The sequence below is a fragment of the Cynocephalus volans genome, chromosome 2 (genome assembly GCF_027409185.1).
Source record: "Cynocephalus volans isolate mCynVol1 chromosome 2, mCynVol1.pri, whole genome shotgun sequence".
Classification (NCBI taxonomy): Eukaryota; Metazoa; Chordata; class Mammalia; order Dermoptera; family Cynocephalidae; genus Cynocephalus; species Cynocephalus volans.
The window spans coordinates 52,969,071-52,991,838 of NC_084461.1; the positions used below are offsets into that span (position 1 = coordinate 52,969,071).

Below are 22,768 nucleotides of genomic sequence, written 5' to 3' on the forward strand. Positions count from 1 at the left end.
CTAATGTTCCTTGAATGATAAAAGTTTTTTATTTTGCTGGTAGCTTCCTATCTAATTTGGAAGAGACTTTTTTCTACCTAACTTCACCTGATATAGGCTATCTTACATTTTAGCTTTCATATATTGTCAGAATTTAAAATGAGAGAAAACTATTACAGTTGCATTTGCAAAGACAAAGCATTAAAGAGTCATATGGTTAAACATTAAGTAGATTCCTATTAACTTTCTCTAATATAAGTCAATAATTTATTCACTCCCTGTCCCCTTTACAGAAATTTAAAGGAATATATAAAACGTAAAATGAAAATACAAATTAAAAATAGGAGCAAAAGAATAGAGAAAACCAAAGAGGAGCAGATTATAAAATATAATCAGACTAATAGATATAAATTATATTTGCACAGGGCATAACAGGATACTTTGATGGGCCACAGGTTTACCTCAGAGCTCTCTAGCAGTCTGTGAAAAAAAAATACATAATCGCTAAACCAAGGGTTTTCAATCTTAGCTCTGTTTACATTTTGGTCCAAGTGATTCTTTGTTGTGGGGGTTTTCTGTGTGTTGTAGGCTGTTTAATAATACCCTTGCCTTTACCTATTAGATGCTAGTAGTGACAACCAAAAATGTTTCCAGAAATTGCCAAATGTCCTGTAGGGGGCAAAATTGCCTGTGATTGAGAACAATTGACTTGAATTATTCATTGTGTCTGAAAATAAATACACAATGTTATTTATGTATGAATGAAGCACAGCTTCTTCTGGTACCAGGAACAGACAGTAATTGTTCTATAGAGTCTTACTAGGAACTCATGAATGTAGTGAATAATGCTCAGTACCTTAAAATAGATAAATTTATTAATTTTAGAGCTATTTTTAATATCAGTATATAATATTTGCTGATTATAACATGGCCAAGAAAATTTGGTAAAAGCTATCCTGGGCATGGTAGCTATCCTGGGCATAGTAGAGGCATGGAAAGCAGTATAAAGTGACCCAGTCACCTGGGTATATGTATAGATTGACCCAGGAATAGTTTTTAAAATATCTGTAAGAAGAGATGGGCTCTATGATTTTTTAAAATTAATCCTTATTGTTTCTTTCAACATAGATTTTGCTGACATGCCTGGAATGAAGCCATTCTTATTTCTCACTTAAATATAGACTCTTCTGTCTTATTAATGTTGCTAAACTGCTGTTCAGTGTTGGTCTCCAAAAAAGTGTGCACAAGTTCAGACTTCTTCCTTGAGGAGAAAAGGATAATGCGAATTTTCATAAGGATAACTTTATCCAATAAAAAGGCCTCCTTTATCCTAAGATTTTGTCTTCTGTTGTTAAAAAAAAAAAAAAAAAGTACTTAGGTTATTTTTTACGTCTTTTATTAGCATAGTAACAAGTTGTTCATTCTCTGTCCCCTCCCCATTCTCATTTTTTAAAACTAGTCAAATCCCAAGGAACTAATGCTTTAGAAGACGTTTTGAGATAGAGGCAGGACTGTCATTGTTTTTTGGAAATGAATGGAAAACTTGAATAGAGTGTCTTCTTACTTTCCTTAGGATATAAGCTAAATAAGAACTCACTTTTGCCAGAAAAAAAATTTCTTATTTAAATCTGTACTATTGCAAGTGAACAGAATTTCTAAAATGTTTGCAACAAAGAATGGCAAGTTTTAGACATAGATGATATTTAAGGGTCATGTTTTGAGCTTTATAATTATATACAGTCTGTAGTTTATTATATCATGTTATTGTATGAGGTGAGGCATGTAAAACTGCATCAACATTTGATCATATTCAGTTTTAACAAAATAGTTTCTACTTTGCACTTGAAAAGGAATAGCTGCAGAGCTGGGCGTTTAGGTTAGTAGAGTGTGGTGCTGAAAAGAAATAGCTAGAAACAATTTTTTTTTCCTATGCTATTCTGGTAATTACATGTTTAAGAACATTTTTTTATGTGTAGGTTTTTATAAGGGTGCAGAATTGGAGAACAAAGGCCAAGGATTTAGAATATCTGAACATAATTTTTTAGAAGGTAATAGGGAATCTTTTCATAAGGAGATACCATATTCAGGGCCAGTGCCGTAACACTCACTAAATGCTCATTGAGTGAACCCATTTAAGCCAGTGTCAAAATGTAAAGGTAAAATGATTGTTGCAATTGTTTGCCATACTAGCACTAAAATTTTAGTTTGAAGTGTGGTAAAGGGATGGCCGGTTGCTCACTCAGACCGTGGTGCTGATAACAGCAAGTGTAAGGGTTTGGATCCCCGTACTGGCCAGCTGCCAAAAAAAAAAAGAAAAAGAAAAAGAAATGGCGTCAGATGGTTATCTAGTTTTTTCTAAAAGTAAAAAAGCTTGACATTTTTTTCTAAATTATTTTAACTAGTGAAAAGTGAATGAGATAGCATTAAGTTACAGGTTGATGCCAATTTTTAGATAGGTTTCTCTGGATACTAGTAGTCTGAATAGCACTCAGAAAAGGTTTGCAAATAAGGGTATATAACTAAGTTTTAAATAAAAATGAATCTCTTCATTTAAACCAATTTGAACAGTGAATTAATTTGTCCTTTTTTTGAAATTTAATGTTTTGACAGAACTAAGTTCAGAAAATCTCAGAACCTGCTTTAAGATCATCAATGGTTATATCTTTTTATCATCAACAGAATTTTTACAGGTATGTTGGAGTAGTTTTTGCATTGAAGAAATTATGTAGTTACTACTTTGATTATTTCTTGTTTGAAATCAGGAGGTTCTTTTTCAGAATTTAAGATTGGTTTGTTCCTAAAGGGGAGGGAAATGTTGACTGTGAGCATGCCTCACTGCGGGTCAGATATGATGCATGCAGTTTCATTGTTATTTAATGCAGAAAATCCACTATATAAATAAATATATCATTATGTCTCTATAAAAATCAGTTTATCAATAAACTATATTTTATTAGGTATAATCTTTTTCCTTGACTTTTCCTAGAAGTTCTAATTGAAACCTTCTGTGCTTAGAGCTTTGGTATATAATTCTCAAGTAGATTATGAGTCTCCCAAATTGAATTTTATGCCTTTTTGATATTGCAGATATATTCTTATGTATATATTGACCTTTGATTGAATTTCAGACATATGCAGTAGATTTGTGTCAGTCCTTCTGTGAGCTGTTAAAGGAAATTACTACAGAAGGTCAAGTTCAAGTGCTCAAGGTATTGTCATTTTTTTCAACGAATATCTTTATGAGTTTTTCATTCATATTTTGTGAAATTGGACCTTCATTTGGATCTGGATGGTTGGCAAGAAGGAGAAGTGTTGATATAATTCTGCACAGGATAGTTTCTTTTAGTAGTATTCAATTGGTTTAATACCTCTGGGCGAGAGGTCTCAAATTTGAATGTGAATACAGATCACCTGGAGATCTTGTTAAACTGTAATTTCGGATTTCTAACAAGATCTCAGCTGATTGGAGTATTGCCTATCCTGAGACCTTGCTTTGTGTGACAAGGATTTAAAAATTTTTAATAAATTGTCCAGACTGGTGGCATGTGATACTTCTTACTTCTTCAGTATGTTAACCTGTTTAGGGGGCAGATTTTTCACTTTATGATTTGGTAGTTTTAATTTGAGTTGGTTATCAAAGTTAGGGTACCAAGTTTGTTGAGATTGTGTATAAATTAAGAACCAGCAGGCTCTAAGATATATATTATTTTTATATATTATATATATTAAAGATATAAATAATATTAGTTAAATGTACATATAAACATGTATAAGTGTATATTCAAGTATATCTTTACATGTATATGTGTGTGTATACAGATGTATATACACATATGTGCTTTATGTATGGGTTTTGAGAGAAGGTATAACTATTAAAAGTATCCCTTTTTGTTTTTAATTTCTCAGCTATGTTCTCAGTCATATATGAAGGCTGAATTCTGGTGAGGTGAAGTGTTATCATCAAAACAAAGTAGCCTTTATGGTGTGAAAACTATGGCATTGCTTAGATTCTAAAAGCTGTCTGATTTCCTACCAGTAAAATGAAAAAATGGTTGCCCAAAGAGGTTTATTATAGTAAATATAATTAAGTAATCACAATAATTGTAGCAGCAATCTAAAATATAGTTTGTGGGACTAAGTGGGTAAAAGTTTGTGCAGATGGTAAAGTCTTATTTCATATTAACTATTATGATAGCTGTTATGCATCTAATAAGAGTAGTTACCAGTCTGAACTTATTCGAGTATTTTAAAATATTTATCGTGCTGTTCTTCAAAGACACACATGTATGAGTGCCCATATAAAGTTCTAGGTATAATGTAAATGTGCATGGTTAATTTGACTTTTAAATTTGTTGCTTTCAGTATCATTTGCTGATTATTCAGTCAGTCACCATATGGGTCAGGGATCAGCAAACTTTTTCTGTAAAGCCAGATAGTAAATATTTTTGGCTTTGTGGGCCATATAGCCTTTGTCTCAACTATTGAAACCTGATGTTATATTATAAATGCAGTCATAGATGATATGTAAATGAATAAGTGTGACTATGTTACAATAGTACTTTATTTACAGAATAATGCAGTGGGTTGGATTTGGCCTGTGGGCATAGTTTGCCAACTCCTGGTATTAGTATTTAGTGCGTTTTTCTAGTAGGCATAGGTGATACAAAAAGCACAGCTCCTGTTCTTAAGTAACTCAGTCTTTTGGGAGGAGGAGACAAGTAAACAGCCAGTCAGTATTTATTGTTAGGTAAATAGTGATTTTGGGATCAGAAGCATCTCAAAATCACCTGGTGAACTTATTGAAAATTTGGGTAGGACATAATTATCTTTTGAAAGTTTACCAGGTGATTTTCATGAGCACTTCCTATTAGGACTCATTGCTAAAGGTTTGCTTATGTTGCTCTGGGAGTTTAGAAGTGGTCATCTAACCCAGCATTTTGCAGAGAACTTTTTTTAGGGAGAAGGAGTTGAGATGAAATCTAAGTCTTAAAAGTTGAGTAGGGTTTAGGGTTGCCAGATAAAACAAAGTATTTTTATTTGCTAATTCAGGCAACTCTAGTAGGGTGAATCAGGCTACTAGTGTTAATTACTGTAAACAAGTGAACAAAACTAAAGTCAGAGAGTATACTGTTAGGATTATCTGTGAGAGTGAGGATGATGGTGTTATTTAAAACATTTTTAGTGTCTGTAAATTGGAGGGACCATACACCAGATTAATGAGTTGTTAAATTATAAATTGATGAGAAAAGTGAGGAGCTTGAGGAGATCATTAAGGACTGTATTAATATGTATATGGCATCCTATGGATGCCATAACAAAGTACCACAACCTTGATGGCTTAAAACAAGAGAAATTTATTTATAATATTTATATTAATTATATCATTCAAAATTAAGGTGGTGGCAGGGCCATGCTGGCTCTTAAGGCTCTAAGGGAGAATCTGTTTCAAGCCTTTCTTTTAGCTTCTGGTGATTGCAGGCAGTCATTGGCATTCGTTGGCTTGTAGATGCATCACTCTAGAGGTGGAGGAGAAAACAAGAAATTGACACTTCAGATTTAATTCTATTTGAGGAGAAAGTGATTGGTGGTATGAGAGATCAAAATGAGAGAAAATTGCCATGTCATTTTGATATTTTCTTTATAGATTTTGCTGTGTGTGTTTGTGTTTTATCTGTCTCCTCTACTAGATTGTAAGTTTCTCTGTTATCCAAAGTTCAGTAAATATGTGCTCTACTTTCTCCGAATACATACATAGTAAGTGATTTGAAAGGCAGGGAATACATAATGTTTACATTAAAGTTTTCACATCCAGTAGAAGTGCTGTCCCGAGGGCTAGCCAGTTAGCTTAGTTGTTTAGAGCATGGTGTTACAACACTGAGACCAAGGGAAATCCATCTCAAACATATTAATGGTACATTTGGAATTCTCTCCTTGACCTGTGACTTGGTTCGTACACCCAGCTCTGCTACTTATACAGCTCTTGAGTACACTCTGGGCTTCAGTTTTCTCATTAAATAAGTTGTTATCCTAAATGATTTTTAATAATCTGTAACTATGTAATATCTGCAATCCTGTGTCAAATAATAATCCATATATTCTAAGTGATTAAGAAAAGAGATTATTTCTCATATTTAAACATCTCCCGGACCAAAAAAAGCTTTTTGTATGTTTTTTGGCTTTTCTGCAACATTATGGTAAAGTAATTGTTGAAAGACAACTTGTTGTGAATTGTTTGGAATGGGCACTGTGAAACTTCTTTCAAAAATGAGGCAAGCCAGCCACCAGAAAAAAAAACCACACAAAAAAAACGAGGCAGGTTTTTTGCATGTCCCAAGGACAGTGTTTAGTTCCTTCTTACTACTTGTTTTTAATTATATTCTCACAAAATAGAGGGATATTATAGCATAGCACATAAGAGTATAAACTGAAGGAAAACTGCCACGATTAGAATGTTGGCTCTGCTACTTCATAGGTGTATGATGTGGGCAAATGATTCTGTCTCTCACTTTCCTTGTGTAAAATAGGGATGATAACTATTATGTAGCTATTTCATTTTATAGTCTTCCTTTTGGGGGAAAACAGGCTTATACAGATGTCGGCCAAATAATTTATTTGGTTGCTAAGATCTTTGGCTGTAGCAAACCAAGTTCTACCTCATCCTCTGACCATTTCTTCTGAATAAATGCTTATTTAAAATAAATAATATATTACTTAAATTTACTTTTAAAATTAATCAGGTGATTTACACGATGATAGTACATTATTATCAAGAACTGTGGATTTCAGCTAGCTCTTTAAAATTAATTGTATTTAATTTTTTTTTTTGCTTTCCAGAATAAGACAATCTTTAAAAATTTTTTTCATTATAGAAAGTTCCAAATTTATGTACCGTACAATACTCCCCTTATCATTTTAATAGCAAAAATTTATTTTCCCATTTCCTTTCAAGGGGAAAAAGGTGATGTCATCATATGTTCCTCATTGTACCTAATTGTTTTTGGTCATGATTCATGATTCAACATAAGTCAGCCACTGCCCGAATATAGAATAAAATATTTGTAACATTTAATACAAGTTGCAGATTAAGCCAGTATCTGTAAATATACCCATAGTTAGTCATAACTAGGATGCAAATACTTGAACTAAAAATTAGGAATCTGATAACGTATGTTTAAGACAGTAGTTTTATATAAAATTAGTGTAGCTAAACCTGTCCTTCATTTGAAATCTCAGAAACTGAATTTTATTATATAATAAGTGTACGTTAAATACCAGGAATATAATAGTTACCATGAATAAATTACTTATGTTTTTATGTAAAGGAATATTTTAGGACAGCAGTGCTTTCATTTTTTGCCTGTATTTGAAGGTTGGGAGAACTCTCAAAATTTTTGGCGTTTTCCTTTTCTCAGATTTCTAGTATAGCTATAACAATAGTTTTTAATATTAGCTCATTTTTATTTTTAATATCTCTCAGGTTCTGTTTCTTAATATAGTATGCTATATAATGTTTTTAATATAGTTTGATGGTTACTATTATACTAATTTCTGACAGTATCTGCAAGGTACTTCTGCATTCTTTGAAGCAAAAAATGTTTTGAAAATAGGATAAAGAGACCAGTGTGCCTGCTTTTGGATCAAATGGTTTAGAGCAAAAATAGACTTATTGTATTCTGGAACTTGGAACAAGTTATCTCAGTGAATATAATTATATTCTAAAAAATTCAAATTTAAATTGTTAACATTTCTTTAATTTGAAATTTGTCGATCTATACATACCTACCACTTTGAGTTTCGAAATGCTCATTTCTGTCATGGTCATATCAAGCATTATAAAGTCAAATTGATTTCATGAATTATGATAAGGCTTAGGATGACACAAATATTTTTGAATTATGATAAGGCTTAGGATGACACAAATATTTTTAATGAATACTTTGTTCTGTAATAATAATAGCTAATTACTAGCATTTACTATGTGCTATATGTTTCTAAACATATTAAATATAGTTCATTTAATCCTCATATAAATATATGGCAATAGTACTATTCTCTTCCCCATTTTTACAGATAAGAAGTTAACTCACAAAAAGGTAAATAATTTGTCCAAGATCACACAGCTAGTAAGTATTGGAGCTGGGATATACACATGGCATTCTGACTTCAGTATCCATGCTCTTAACCACTTTGTATGCTGTATAAGCTTAACTCAAGAAAATTGAGTCCTAGGCACACTGAAAGCCTGCATATTAACATGGGAGATGTAGAAACAGTCTGTTACAGGTATATTTGGGAAAGGGATGGATTAAAACAAAAGTGAAATGTTCTATTTGTAATAGCCAAAATGCTGATAAAAATAGATTGTCATAGGTGATCGGATGATTGGAGGTACCACAACTTATTCGACAATACGTGCAGTACTATAGCTTTAGAGTGATTTTTGCGAATGTAAACAAAGAACAGTGTTTAGAGTTTTCTTCTGTTTAAAGACTGGGACAATGTTACCAATGGAAGAATAATATTACCAAAGGAAAATGCTGTGAACACTGTTGAAATGATAACAAAGGATTTGGTATGTTACATAAACTTAGTTGGTAAAGCAGATGCAGGGTTTGAGAGATTAACTTCAATTTTGAAAGAAGTTCTACCGTGGGTAAAATGCTATCAAACAGCATCACATGCTGCAGAGAAATCTTTCATGAAAGGAACAGTCAACCGGTGCAGCAAACTTCACTGTTGTCTTATTTTAAGAAATTGCCACATCCACCCCAGCCTTCAACAACTACCACCCCGATCAGTCAGCAGCTGTCAACATTGAAGCATTAAACAACCTCCACCAGTGCTGGCCAGTTAGCTCAGTTGGTTAGAGAGTGGTGCTGATAACACTAAGGTCCAGGGTTCGATCCCTGTACTGTCCAGTCACCACAAAAACAACAAAGAAAACTTAAAAGCAACCTCCAGCAGCAAAAAGATTATGGTTTGCTGAAGACAAGATGTATAGCTGTGTCTAAATATTAGATACTTTATCTCAAACTGTAGTTTTTAATGGATTATCTTGTAAAAGTATAACGTGTCAGAATATTGCATATCTCGTGTACTTTGTAAGTATTATCAAATTTGATGTGCGCTATTTAATTTAGTACGTTGTTTTCTTACCTGTGTTTTGCATGAAGCAATGACTTGCAGTTGAGTATTACCAATGTCTCTTTCTGGTTTTTAGGTTGTGGAAAATGCACTTAAAGTGAACCCAGTGTTAAGCCCGCAGATGTTTCAACCGATTTTACCCTGCGTTTTCAAGGGTATTATAGAAGGGGAGGTAAGATTTTTCTTAAGCTTCTAAGGATGGTTGGATTCCAGGGTTCTAGTTTTAATTATTCTCCTTCATCAGAAAGCCATTTTTTCTTCATTGTTAGATGTGAAGGGATCATTTGGATTGTATTAAATTATATTAAGTAAATTTTCAGGGTAGTTCTGTACCTTTGCCTTTCCTTCTTCACCCAGGAAAGTATAGATTTCATTTGACACCTCATCTCTTTCACTCATATGCATGTGTATTCACACACAATGACATGAAATAAAGGAATGGTTAGTGCCTTAATTTTAATGCTTGACTATTGAGAATATGAGGAGAAAAAATAGTGCTAGTATTTTTACAGACTGAATGTATGAAACCACTGGTTATTTTCTACATCCAGCCCTTAAATAGATCCATCTACCTATGTATGTTAGGAGCATTCAATAAGCCATTAATACATATTCTTTCTTTCTCTTTATTGTATATATGTGTATATATATGAACCATATATAATCCATATAAATATATAGTATATATAATCCACATATTATGTATATATTTAGTAAATTAGTTAGAACTCAAGCAATATTGGCAGTTCATTCCAAAGAGAAACAATATGAAGAAGAGTTTTGTTATTTTATATCTCTATTGATTGTTTACTATGTCAGTGATTGTTTATAATTGTTATACTTGTACCTTAACACAATTTTTACAGAGGTATCCTGTAGTGATGTCCACGTATCTTGGAGTCATGGGTCGGGTCCTACTACAGAACACTAGTTTCTTTTCTTCACTTCTTAATGAGATGGCACATAAATTTAATCAGGAGGTAAGACTTACATTTAAGGAAGTCTTTAACCAAATAAAAAATGGAAATAGGTTGATGAAATAATGAGTCTCTGTAAAAGTCCTGTTGTACTATTTAAACCTTTGCATTTTAAATCTTTAATAATTTATGTTGTACCAATTATTTAGGATACAAGAAAGAAAAAGAATCTGTAAATGGCAGTTGAAACTTTTACATTTTGTTCTTGCTCAAAATAGGCGATTTTATTCTGCTTAGCTATAGAATAGAATTTTGATTAGTTTATGGTTGCAATTTTTCTTAACTGATATATAATGTGAAACAGGAATATTTTACATATAATCATGTACTGTCTTTGTTTCCTTCCTTTAATGAACTTTTTTTTTTTTTTTTTTTTTTTTGTGACTGGCCGCACTGCGCTCAGCCAGTGAGCGCACCGGTCATCCCTATGTAGGATCTGAACCCGCGGCGGGAGCGCGACTGCGCTCCCAGCGCCGCACTCTCCCGAGTGTGCCACGGGGTCGGCCCTAATAAACTTATTTTTAATGCCACGGATTGACCCTGATAGTACTGGGCCGTTTATAGTCCTACCTGGATTAATCACAGGATATGGTAGTATTAAGAGGTAACTTAAGGGATCTCCTGTATTCCAGACATACTCTTTCTTACCTCCACTGTGGAATGACAGTCCAATTTCCCTTTGGTTGTCTAGATCAATCACCCCAGCCCACACTATAACTCCTTCTTAGTTTGTTAATTCAGAGGTGTGAGGATCCCAAAGTAGCCAGGTGGCAGTCTTATCTTCCAGTTCAGTGGGATCATTGTTGTGACTCCTGGTAGAAGCATTTCTCCCTCTAGAACTGAGACCTCTAGGCCAGCAGAATATAACATCACAGGAATGGAAAGAAAAATTTTGCCAATGGATTACGAAAGGTAATGGTGAGTGGTGCCCCTCCCATTTCCACCCCTTGATTCCTGCACCTGTGAATCCTGGCTATGGGAGAAACAGTACCATATATTGAATCCTGATTCAGAGCATATACAGTTTTCTGGAGAACCTTGCTCCAGCCCTGCAAAGTATTGTCACTTGTTGCATGGTTACTGGCACTGTAACGGTGACTTCAAAAGGCCATTCCACCATTCCGTCAAGCCAGTTGCAGTGAATTCTATGAGCATGAGCCTGTTGCCACACTTCTTTGGCTGTGAAGTGAGTTCCTTGGTGTTAGTTTATTTAGTTATTCCTTAATCCTTAGTGACATGACATTGCCAGTCTTTTTCATTTTAATCATTCTAATGGAAATCTCATTGTGGTTTAATTTGCCTATTTCTGGTAAAGATATGGCACATCTTTTTTATGTGCTTGCTAGCTATATGTGTATTTTCTCTGAAGTGCTCTAAAATATTTTGCCAATTTTTGAAGGTGGTTTTGTCTTATTATGAGTTCCTTATACATTCTAGATTCAAGACTTCTAGATTCAAGATATATGTATTTTGAATATTTTTTCTCTAGTCTCTAGCTTTCTTTATAATTTTCTGTTTATTTCTAAAAACAGAAGCTCTTTTATCAATTTACTAATTCATCAATTTTTTTCTTTTATGCTTCATGTTTTTTGTGTTTTATCTAAGTCTTTGCCTACCCCAAGGTCATGGAGATTTTCTTCTAGAAGTTTTATAGGTTTGTTTTATGACGATTCATTTTAAGTTAAATTTTTGTGGATGATGGGAGATAAGGGTCACTGTTTCATATATATGTAAGTAAACACAAATATAATGCATACATATGTATATAAATATATTGTATATGCATACACATATGTTCATATTAGACAGCCATGCAAATACACACATTCACATATGTATGTAGGTTATAGGTTATTCTAGTGTGTTTTGTCAAAGAGACTATACTTTTCCCATTGAATTTCCTTGTCATTTTTGTCAAAAATCAATTGACCATTTGTGTGTGTCTCTATTTTTTGATTCTGTTCTGTTTCATTGATCTAAATTTTTATTTTTAAGCTGATATCACACTTTCTTTGTTTCTGTAGCTCTGTAGTAGGTCTTGAATTCAGGTGGCATATATGCCTCAACTTTGCTCTTCTTGTTTAAAGTAGTTTTGGCTCTTCTAGGTCCATTATATTCCCATAGAAATTTTAGAATTAGTTTGTTAGTTTCTACAAAAAATTGCCTGCTGGAATGTTGAATGGGATTGTGTTGATCCTGTAGACCAATTTAGGGAGGATTGAAATTTTAGTAATATTGAATCTTCCAATCTATGAACATGGATTTATATTTATGTAGTTTTTTTTAGTGTTCTCAGCAGTGTTTTGTAGTTTTTATTGTACATGTCTTACATTAACAGTAGTCCCTTGAACAACAGGGGTTTGAACTACCTGGGTTCACTTATACATGGATTTTTTTTGCAATAAATATATTGGAAAATTTTTGATTAGTCTAATAGTAGATTATTAGTGGGCTATTAGTAGTTAAATAGTTAACTATGTTAAGTGGAAGTGTTAACATATCTGTTAGAATTCTTATTTTATGGGCCGGCCTCGGGAGAGTGCGGCGCTTGGGAGCGCAGGCGCGCTCCCGCCGCGGATTCAGATCCTGTATAGGGTTGTCCGGTGCGCTCACTGGCTGAGTGCGGTGTGGGCGATGCCAAGCCAAGGGTTGGAAAAAAAAAAAAAAAAAGAATTCTTATTTTATTGCAAAGAATTTCAGGTGTTTAAGCTGACAGATTTGACAAAAAACATAAAAGTAATTGGATATATAAAATGAAAGAGAGGGTACTGTGAAAAAAATGGAAGCTATTATGGAAATGAAGAAATAGGAAATAGTATTCCATGAAAACAAAGTACTGTTTCCAAGAAAAGTTATGTAATTACGTGGACTACTTTTTTTTGATGACAGGTGAATATATTGAATTTTTAGGTTTATTCACTTATTGCATCCTGAAGTTGGCCAGATGATGGTTGTGAAGCTCTGTTTATTTTTTTTAATTTTTATTTATCAATATACAATGTAGTTGATTTTCATGTGCCTTTACCAATTCCTCTTTCCCACTTCTCTCTCACCCCTTGCCCCCATCAACATCATATCTGTTCACTTGTCTTAACCAGTTCAAGGAATCGTTGTGATCATTGTGTCTTTTCCCCCCTCCCCCATCCACCCATTTGTTTTTTTGTATATTTACTTATTTTTAGCTCCCACAAATAAGTGAGAACATGTGGTATTTCTCTTTCTGGGCCTGGCTTATTTCATTTAATATAATTTTTGCTAAGTCCATCCATGTTGCTGTGAATCGTAGTATTTTTTTTTAATAGCAGAGTAGTATTCCATTGTGTAGATATACCACATTTTCCTTATCCGCTCATCTGATGATGGACATTTGGGCTGGTTCCAACCCTTGGCTATTGTAAATAGTGCTGTAGTAAACATGGGAGTACAGGTATCCCTTCGACATGATGATTTCCATTCCTTTGGGTATATACCCAGCAGTGGAATAGCTGGGTCATATGGTAGATCTATCTGTAATTGTTTGAAGAACCTCCATACCATTTTCCATAAAGGCTGCACCATTTTGCAGTCCCAACAACAGTGTAGGAGGGTTCCTTTTTCTCTACAACCTTGCCAGCATTTATCATTCTCAGATTTTTGGATATTAGCCATCCTAACTGGAGTGAGATGGTATCTCAAAGTGGTTTTGATTTGCATTTCCTAAATGCTGACTGATGTTGAGCATTTTTTCATGTGTCTGTTGGCCATTCATATATCTTCCTTTGAAAAATGCCTCTTCTGCTCCTTTGCCCTAAAGCTTTGTGTATTGAAAGTGAAATAAAACTAGTAAAATTTAACCAACTACTTAAATATGACTTTTTGGATAAATAATTAAATATGCCTTTTGGATGAACTTTAGAGACATTAAAGATTTTGAATCTCTAAATATAGTGTACAGTACATAAAAGAGCTAGAAAAGTTTTTAATGTAATTGCAGTTTGGTTAACAGAAGGTAAGAGGTTGTTCATGACCATTAACATTAAGAGAAATTACTACATACTGAGACTATAGGTTGCCTAGTGACTATATACTTAGGGAAAATTATTGAAAATACTGGTTGCCATTTTTAAATGTAAAATCTTAAACTCAAATTGTCATTAAGTGGAAAATTTTCTGAAATGTCTTATGTTTCCTTGCTATTTCAAATTAAAATCATTAAGAAAATACGTAAGAATAGGCCATCTTCATTAGGCTGAGTATCATAGTAAAGAGTAATAATGACCAGTTTCTAGTGCCGGTGCTGCTCCCAGTCCATTGGCAATGTGAAGGATCGTGGAGAGAACTGTTATCATTGGCTCAAACTTATTTCTGTTCATGCAATGCTTTTTTTCTTATCTTTTTCTTTTCCTTTTTTTTCACTTTTTATTGTGAAGAGGAAATGTTATTCACAGAGAATTTGGCAAAAAATGTCAAGCCATCATGTTTGAATTTAGAGACACTAGGGGAGTGAAAGTAAATGCAAAGATATTCAGATTTATCGTTTTTCGTGACCGGCACTCAGCCAGTGAGCGCACCGGTCATTCCTATATAGGATCACGAACCCGCGGCGAGAGCGTCACCGCGCTCCCAGCGCTGCACTCTACCGAGTGCGCCATGGGCTCGGCCCAAAGATATTCAGATTTAAATGGCTACATTTGACTATGAGCACAGTTTTAAAGAACATCAAAAGTATATTCTGGAATTAGAGAAGGCTAGGTAAATGAGATCCAGTAAATTCAGATAGCTTTGAAGCAAGCAAGGATTTTGGGGAAATGTTTGTCTCTTCTAAACACTTGAAAATAGTTGTGAGAGAATAGAGGAAGCCACATTAAGAGTGTTTTTCTATCTTTAGGAAAGGAGCTAGGTTTATTGCAGAAGTTGTCATTGGAACAATTCCTCCTCTAAGAAGTAGTCATTGGAACAGTTCCTCCTCTTTACTCTTTGAAGTCTTTCAGGGTAATTTGTTTATATTGAATGAGTGATGAAAACTGTTGAGACCTATCACCGAATTTAAAGTTTAGAGCCTCGGAGTATTGAAGAATGATACGTGTGCTGCAGGGAAATTTACTGGTAAATGATGATATTCGTAGGTCCTTTTTTTCTTTATGGTTTTTCCTTTTTTTACTGAGGGATAGCTTCTTTCTTGGTTTAACAACTGTCCTGGAACCCAGAATGGAGCTTTGGGGATGAGGGTATCTCCACATTTTCGTATTTAAATCATCTGATTTTAATTTGTGTCTCACCTCTCCTTTCCTGTTCTTGATGGATTGGAGCTTCTCTGATTTCATTTTTCCAGATATTATATGTTTGGACTCCTTCAGGAATTGAGAAGGGGACCTACGTAAGGTTCTAATTGCTGCTTAATACAGATTCTAAGCCAGTTTTGTTCTGAGCTCTGTGCCTCACCCCTGTCTTCTTTGTGACATTATCATTGCAGGGTGTGAGGACCAAATTTGCTTCCATTGGATTGTTATTCCCCTTAGCAGACAGTTTGGTTTCAGAATTTTCTGTTCTGCCAAGTCACTTATGACTCTTCTCTCCACCTGCTGTCTTCCGAAAACTTGTATTTACCCTTTGTAGTTTCTTTTCTTTAAAGACACTCTGGGATTTTTTTAACTTTTTTTATTTCTTTACTCTCATTTTCGTGGCATTTCAGGAGGGAGCCAGGATATGATTCTAGGATAAATAACTCTATTGCAAAGGTGCAATAAAGTGTTTGTAGGGATGGCCAGTCAGTTCAGTTGGTTAGAGGAGAGAGCAGTGTTATAACACCAGTCAAGGGTTTGGATCCCTGTACCAGCTAGCTGCCAAAAAAAATTTTTTTAAAAAAAAGGGTGTTTGCAGGTGAATAATTTGAGTAATCTTATCTGTTACCTTTCTATAAGACTAAATCTTACCTTTCTATGAGACTAAAACTGAACCTAGCTATTCCTTAGGTATATCCTTGTTTCCTAGATGCATTGTCATCCTGTTCTTTCTGTTTGTGTCCTTTAATTTAGACTTTATAAATGGGCGGGAGGTAGTTGGGATATTTTGGTAACTTAGTCCAGATCCTACAAATTCTTCATACCAAGAAGATGACTCTCCTGAAGATCTGTCACTTAGACTATAAGATTTTTCCCTTAAGCAGTCTTAATGCTTGACTTGAAACAGCACACATCTTTCACATTCTAGAGAGACTGAAGGTACTTTTTTTGTGTTTGCATGATGAGTCAACTTTTCCATAAAATTTTATGTAAAAATGACATTTCTTGAATAACTTTTGGTATGAGGTTAGACTAAAGAGAGAACATTTGGAGAGAATAAAAAAGATCACTATTTGCCTTAATAGTTTGTTCTGCTTCTACAAGGAATATCATGCTGTAAAATTACTTTATTCTTATAGAAGTCATATTTATAATTTACGTTCATTAAAGTTATAACAAAGTGATAGTACCACTCAGAGAAATAAAGTTTTTTCTTTGTGCAGTAGATATTTAATTAATTGGTATCTGCACCACGATTAATTTGTATCATTAGCATACATTATCAAAATAGAGAAATGTCATCCTCTTTTTAGTATATAGCTTAGGAAATACTGATTTAGAAAAATAGTTCTCTGAAAATACTGCAGAATTCTTTTGTTGCCTCATGATATTCTGTAAATACAATTTGTTACAGTTGTCTTGTTTCTTTTTTTTGCAACCTTATAGTCTGTTCACTTCAGAGTAACCAAGTTGAGTTTCAAATATATACATACGATTTTTTCACTTCCTTGTGTCAAACCTCTTCAGTGTCTTTCCTTTAGGTTTAGGATTAAGTCCGAACTCTCTAATGTAGTTTTGCCCACAAAAGCCTACTATAACCTAATTCTTTACTCATTTCTTACTCCTTTTTGGAGCTCCATGATCCAGCCATTCACTGTTTAGAACATTTTTCAATTCCTTGAAAACATCTTTCTCCCTCTTTTTTTGGAGTCCTTGCATGCAGGCTGTTCTATCGACCTGGAACACTACCTTCCATAACTGTCACTTAGTTGATTTCTAGTCTCTTCGATTTTAGCTTAAAAATTACCTTCTCTGGGAAAGCTTCAGTTAGGTTTTTCTTATGTGTTCCTATGATATTGAACTATGTGATTATCATCAGGGCCTGGAGTGGGGTGAGGCAGGTGAAGTAGTGAGAGTGTGTCCTTAAATTTTGCACCCTGTGCCCCTTGTTTGCTCTGAGCCTACTTATTGTATTCTAATTCTAGGAAGTAATGGCCTAAGGGCCAAATCCAACTCTATTTTTTAATGGTTGAAAAAATAAAGATAATAGTAATATTTTGTGACATATGAAAATTATATGCTCTTTTCATATTAGAACACATCCATGCCCATTTGTTTACACATCATTTATGACTGATTTGGGGAGGTGAATAGTTGATACTAAGCCTACAAAGCCTAAAATATTTACTGTCTGGCCCTTTTCAGAAAATGCTTGCTGACCCCTCATATTCTAATTATCTGTTTAATTAAAGCCTCTGCCCCACCCCCCAGTTTACTGTTTTTATATGCTGTTGTTTGTTAAATATTTTTATAAGAAAGGAAATAAGTATAAGTTATAAATAAGTAAAATTAGACTGCATTAAAGTATCTTTGCTGACAGCATTTTTATTTCAACCAGATATATTACTATAGCTTCAGTTTGATACATTACATTTTAATGTTAACTTGATACTTGCTTTTAATAATGGTTATGATTTTTTAAAAAAATTTTTGCTTACTAGATATTAATTGCAGTAAACCTCTATAGAGCCATCTGTATGATTTGTTCCCAAATTAAATATGAGTTGAACACACCCATGGTATAAATCAGAAGTTACTAAACTTTCTTGATTCTTCTTTTTGAGGAATACTCTGTTATTGCTTTTAAGGTCTTCAATTGATGGATGAAGCCCTTCATTGACTGTATAGATTTTTGGAAATTACCCACATTATCTAGGGTAATTTCCTTTAAAGTCAATTCATTGTAAATGTTAATCACATCTACAAAACACTTTAATGGCAACATCTAGACTAGTGTTTGATCAAACAACTGGGCACCTTAGCCTAGCTGAGTCGACACATAAAATTAACCATCACACTGATTCTGTATTATGTTGATTTATTTTAGCTTTATTTTTAATGTAGCATATAAATGTCCTAGGAAATGATTCATTTGTTTTCTTTTGAAATTCTGCAGGTTAAGGTTGCAGGTTGTCCTTTCCTCTGAGAGTAGCAGCAAATCGGTCTAGCAAATTATAGAACATTGAACAATAATCATCCACTGAATAAATATAATCTAAGGGCAAGTTGACAAGTTTCTAAAAATTCATGTACTTTTTTCATTGGCCTAGGAAGAGTGAATTGATTGGTGATTTGTTACATAAAGTTACTAAAATCACTTAGTGGCTGTGTACAAATTTTGAATATGTCTGCTTAGCTCTCAGGATTAATTGGCTCTCAGGATTAGAGTTAATATCTGGTTTTGCTCAAATTAGTCCTATCCAGCTCAAGGCTTGCCCCAAGTTCAGGTATTCCAGTGGTTTGCTATAATTGAACTTTAACCATGACTTATGAGGTTTTAGCTATTAACAGTACTTATCCAGAAGTAAATAGCATTTCAAATATTTTGAGATGCCTCCTCTCTTTTTTCAGATGGACCAGCTTTTGGGAAATATGATTGAAATGTGGGTTGATCGAATGGATAACATTACCCAGCCTGAAAGAAGAAAGCTTTCAGCTTTGGCTTTGCTTTCTCTTCTGCCATCTGATAATAGGTGAGGGAATCTTTTCTTTAAATTTGTTTTTTGAAGCATAAAATGTTAGCAGTATATTTGGCCATTGGTATTTCTGTGTTGTTAGACAGTGTTGCTTTTATGTGTATGGATGCTAAGTTTGTTAGTAGATATTCATGTGGCAAATATTGGTCTAGATCTAGAAAGGAGTGAATGGGAAATTTACTTTTGAGTGTTGGGAGCTCCAGTTTAATTTGGTTGTATTCATTTTATCAATTTATTTCATTCTTGTCTGAATTTTTATTTTTTATAATAACCAGATTTTATTAGACTTATTTTGGGCCCTCTTTTTACATAAATATAGTAAATATGTAATATTTCAAAGTCAATAGCACTTCATAAAGTATGTTAGAAAGTATGATAATTCAAAAGTATTATTAAATAATTTTATCATCTTATTATTTTGGATTATCTCTAAAAAAGCTTACAAGTTTTTGGGTTTTTTTTCTCCTTACATAGTTGAAGTTGTTATATTATACTTTACAAACTTGGTTAAAATTCTTATTTTTCATAAAGTAGATACAAAATGCTTTGATTTGAACATGAAGAAGAATATGTATTTTCTCGGTTTTTATCCCTGTCTTCCTGGGGTTTGGCATTATACGCTTTATTTTTTTTGCACCATTTTTGTTCTTTTTGTTTGTTTGTTTTGTAACTTGATTTGACCATCATTGGTTAGTTTTCATCCACACTGACTATAGATTTTTGGAAATGGTGACAGGTTCATAGGTAACCAACCAGCGTTTAGAGCTTGTTTGGTGAATCTTCATTCTCTATATGGATATGGTATTGGACACTCATTATTCTTTTGACCCAGTCAGTTTTGTTGAGCCTGGTATCAGTGCGCACATCTGGAGTCTCTATCTCCTTCATGGCAAGTTTCTGGATTTCTTTAAGTGTCTGAGGGGCACGCGTCTTGAAGCCCTCTCCATGAATGCACTTATGAATATTTTGATGGTGTATTCTCAGGTCACCACCTCATTGATAGCATAATGGTCTTTCTTGTTGCCATTCTTCTTTGCTGGAGTCCCTATCTTTTTGTGCTTTTAATTTTAAAGGCCTAAAAATAAGTCTGAAGACTTGATACTGTGTGAGAAGAATAATGATAATATATTAAATCTCTATGTCTTAGGGGATTTTTAGACCTTATACATCCTATTGATATATTAGTGACATATATCTAGTTAGCTATAGAAATCTTCATTTTTCTTTATGCATTATTTACTTCTAGTATGGTAATTTGGATTAAGAACATAGCTAATTATTTTGTCCTAACAACAGATAATATGTAGTTACCATATACTTTGCTAAATGCTTTATACTTATATCTCATTTAATTCTCAAAGCAGTTTCATGACATATAGGCATGATTATTCCCTTCTCACGGAACAAGCAAGTGCTTAAAATGTTAAGTAACATTTCAGCGTTAAGACATCTAGTATGTGGTATGGCACAGACCAACTTTGAACCTGGGCAGCTTAATGCCAGGACTTGCTCTTTTAACCACCAGGTGATACTGCTTTCCAGGTGGACATGCACAATACGAACAGATTTCCTCACTGTGAAATGGAGTGACATCTTATTTATTTTTGGAAATCAGATTTAAGCTACCTACATTTTAACTTATTGCTGTTTTTCTTTCTCTTCATGGGAAAATAGTGACTTGAGAATTATTCAGGCTTTTAATACTGAGATGTTAAAGAACTCAGCCGTTGGCAGTAGTCAGCACTCAGTAAACATTTGTTAGATAAATTAATGAATAGGAAAGAGTATTAAGGTTAAGAAAGTATGTTAGAGTTTTCTCTAACATGCAGTTCTGATATTATTGAGAGAAAGCTAGAAATGGTACAGGCAAAGTAGTGTAGAAACATCTAATTGTATCAAAAGGATATTTTAAATTTTTCATGAGAATACTGTTTGCTTCAGTATTTAATTTTATGAAAGTATGTGGTTGTTCAAAAATATTTTTTGGTATATAAATTGTGGAAATTTAATAGTTGGTTTCCCTGAGAAAAATTAATACATAGACTGGAGTTTATGTCAATCTACATAAATTGAGGGGTAGGATTTTACTAAGACTTGAAATTCTCTTAAACATTAAAAATTTGAATTTATAAGTTGTAAGGTGATAGCTTTGTGATAGGAAGATCAGATCTTATTTTTGTTTTTAAAATGAAGTGTCAACAAATGTGTGATTTAGGAAGATTTATAGTCACATGCTCCACTGGAAGGGAATGTTGATGTTCAGGTCAGCAGTTTTATTGCTTCCTGTTTATAACCTTTTTTCCACTTAACTACATAGTTGTTGGAGTTTGGGGTAATTTCCCCCCTTCTGCATGTTTAATGATTATTTCCTGATTATTTTCCCATGTAATTAATAGTAATTTCCTATTCCTGTGTTTCTTTCAGATTTCGCAGTACACTATTTCCTTCTTCCCAAAATCAGCAGGTCTAGAGAATAATGTCGATGATTTTAAAAATCAGGCTAGGGCTGGCCGGTTAGCTCACTTGGTTAGAACATGGTGCTGATAACACCAAGGTCAAGGGTTCTGATCCCCATACCGGCCAGCCACCAAAACAAAACAAAAAAATCACGCTAAATTGGGAAATGTCATTTTTTCCTTCTTTTATTATAGTAGATTTTCAAATGTAGAATTAAATCTACTGTTTTATAGCATGGTTTACCAACCGTAGAACTAACGATGGTATAGGCCAGAAGATTATTTGTTGTGGGAGGCTGTGCTGTGCCTTGTAGAATGTTTAGCAGCATTCTTGGCCTCTACCCACTAGATGCCAATAGTACTACCCTCTTCCCCCACTCAAGTCATTATAAACAAAAATACCATCAGACATTCCTGGGTATACAAACTGCCACCAGTTTAGAACCACTGCTCTAAAGAATAACCATTTGGGAAATCATTAAACTCTCTTTTACCCTAATTTGGTGAAGACCATAGACTTTAGAACCACATTCAAATCTCAGTGCCACCAATCACTTGCTGATGACTATGGCCAAGTTACTTAATCCCTTGTGCATAAGTTTTCTTGTCCTTAAAATGAGGGTACTAATAGTCTCTTCCTGATGAGGTTGTTGTAAAGATTAAATAGGTTTACATATAAGGTCAAATTGTCTGCATAATGGGGTACACTGTTCTTATTTTATCCCTTTCTTTCTCTCTCTCTCCCTCCCTCATCTATTCATTCATTTAATGCAGTGCATAATCCTAAAAGCTTAAGTATCTACATGTACATGCATTTATTTTTAATTCATTGCATTTTCAGGTGTATTGAGTATCTGTATGCATCTTCATTAATTTGTTAGAAAATGTGTGTTAGCCACATATGTTCTAAGGAGTATTTTCTTATTAATTGCCCCATTTCCTGACCTTTCTTGCCACTATTTGCCAGATATATTCTCTCCCAGTGGTTTTTGGAGAACAGTATCTTTATTACAAACATTATGAACCTTTCCCAAGAATATTGAGACTTTTAGTGTTCATGAAAAAGACACTCCGTTTACGTTGTACCCATATTGTTTCTTAGGATTTAGGTAATTCAGAAAATAGGAAAACGAAGAGAGAAATCCATCTAAGCATTTCTAGGGAGTTTGCTATTCATTCAGCATTGTTACTCATTCATTAACATTTACTGTGTTAAATGATTTTGATATTACAGTGTGAGATTCATTCTAGTTTGCCAAGACTTAACCCTTGAAAAAACTATACTGTACAATGGTATTTAATTTACGCAGATTACATAAATTGACTATATGAGTATTAGGATCAGAAAGAAGTATGTGATGTTGGAGTAGAGATTTGATATTGTGCAAGGCCCTTGAAATAATATTTGAGTGGGA

At 33.7% G+C, this 22,768-nt stretch overlaps 1 protein-coding gene across 2 annotated transcripts in view; it reads left to right on the forward strand.

Annotated features, from left to right (window-relative positions):
- Positions 1-22,768, forward strand: part of IPO11 (importin 11) — a 220,119-nt gene that overhangs the window by 108,417 nt on the left and 88,934 nt on the right. For both annotated transcript variants that reach the window (XM_063086928.1, XM_063086929.1), the window contains exons 23-27: positions 2,590-2,669; positions 3,108-3,188; positions 9,200-9,295; positions 9,990-10,103; positions 18,773-18,894. In XM_063086928.1, the coding sequence (XP_062942998.1) occupies positions 2,590-2,669; positions 3,108-3,188; positions 9,200-9,295; positions 9,990-10,103; positions 18,773-18,894 (493 nt within the window). The remainder of the gene's footprint in view (positions 1-2,589; positions 2,670-3,107; positions 3,189-9,199; positions 9,296-9,989; positions 10,104-18,772; positions 18,895-22,768) is intronic.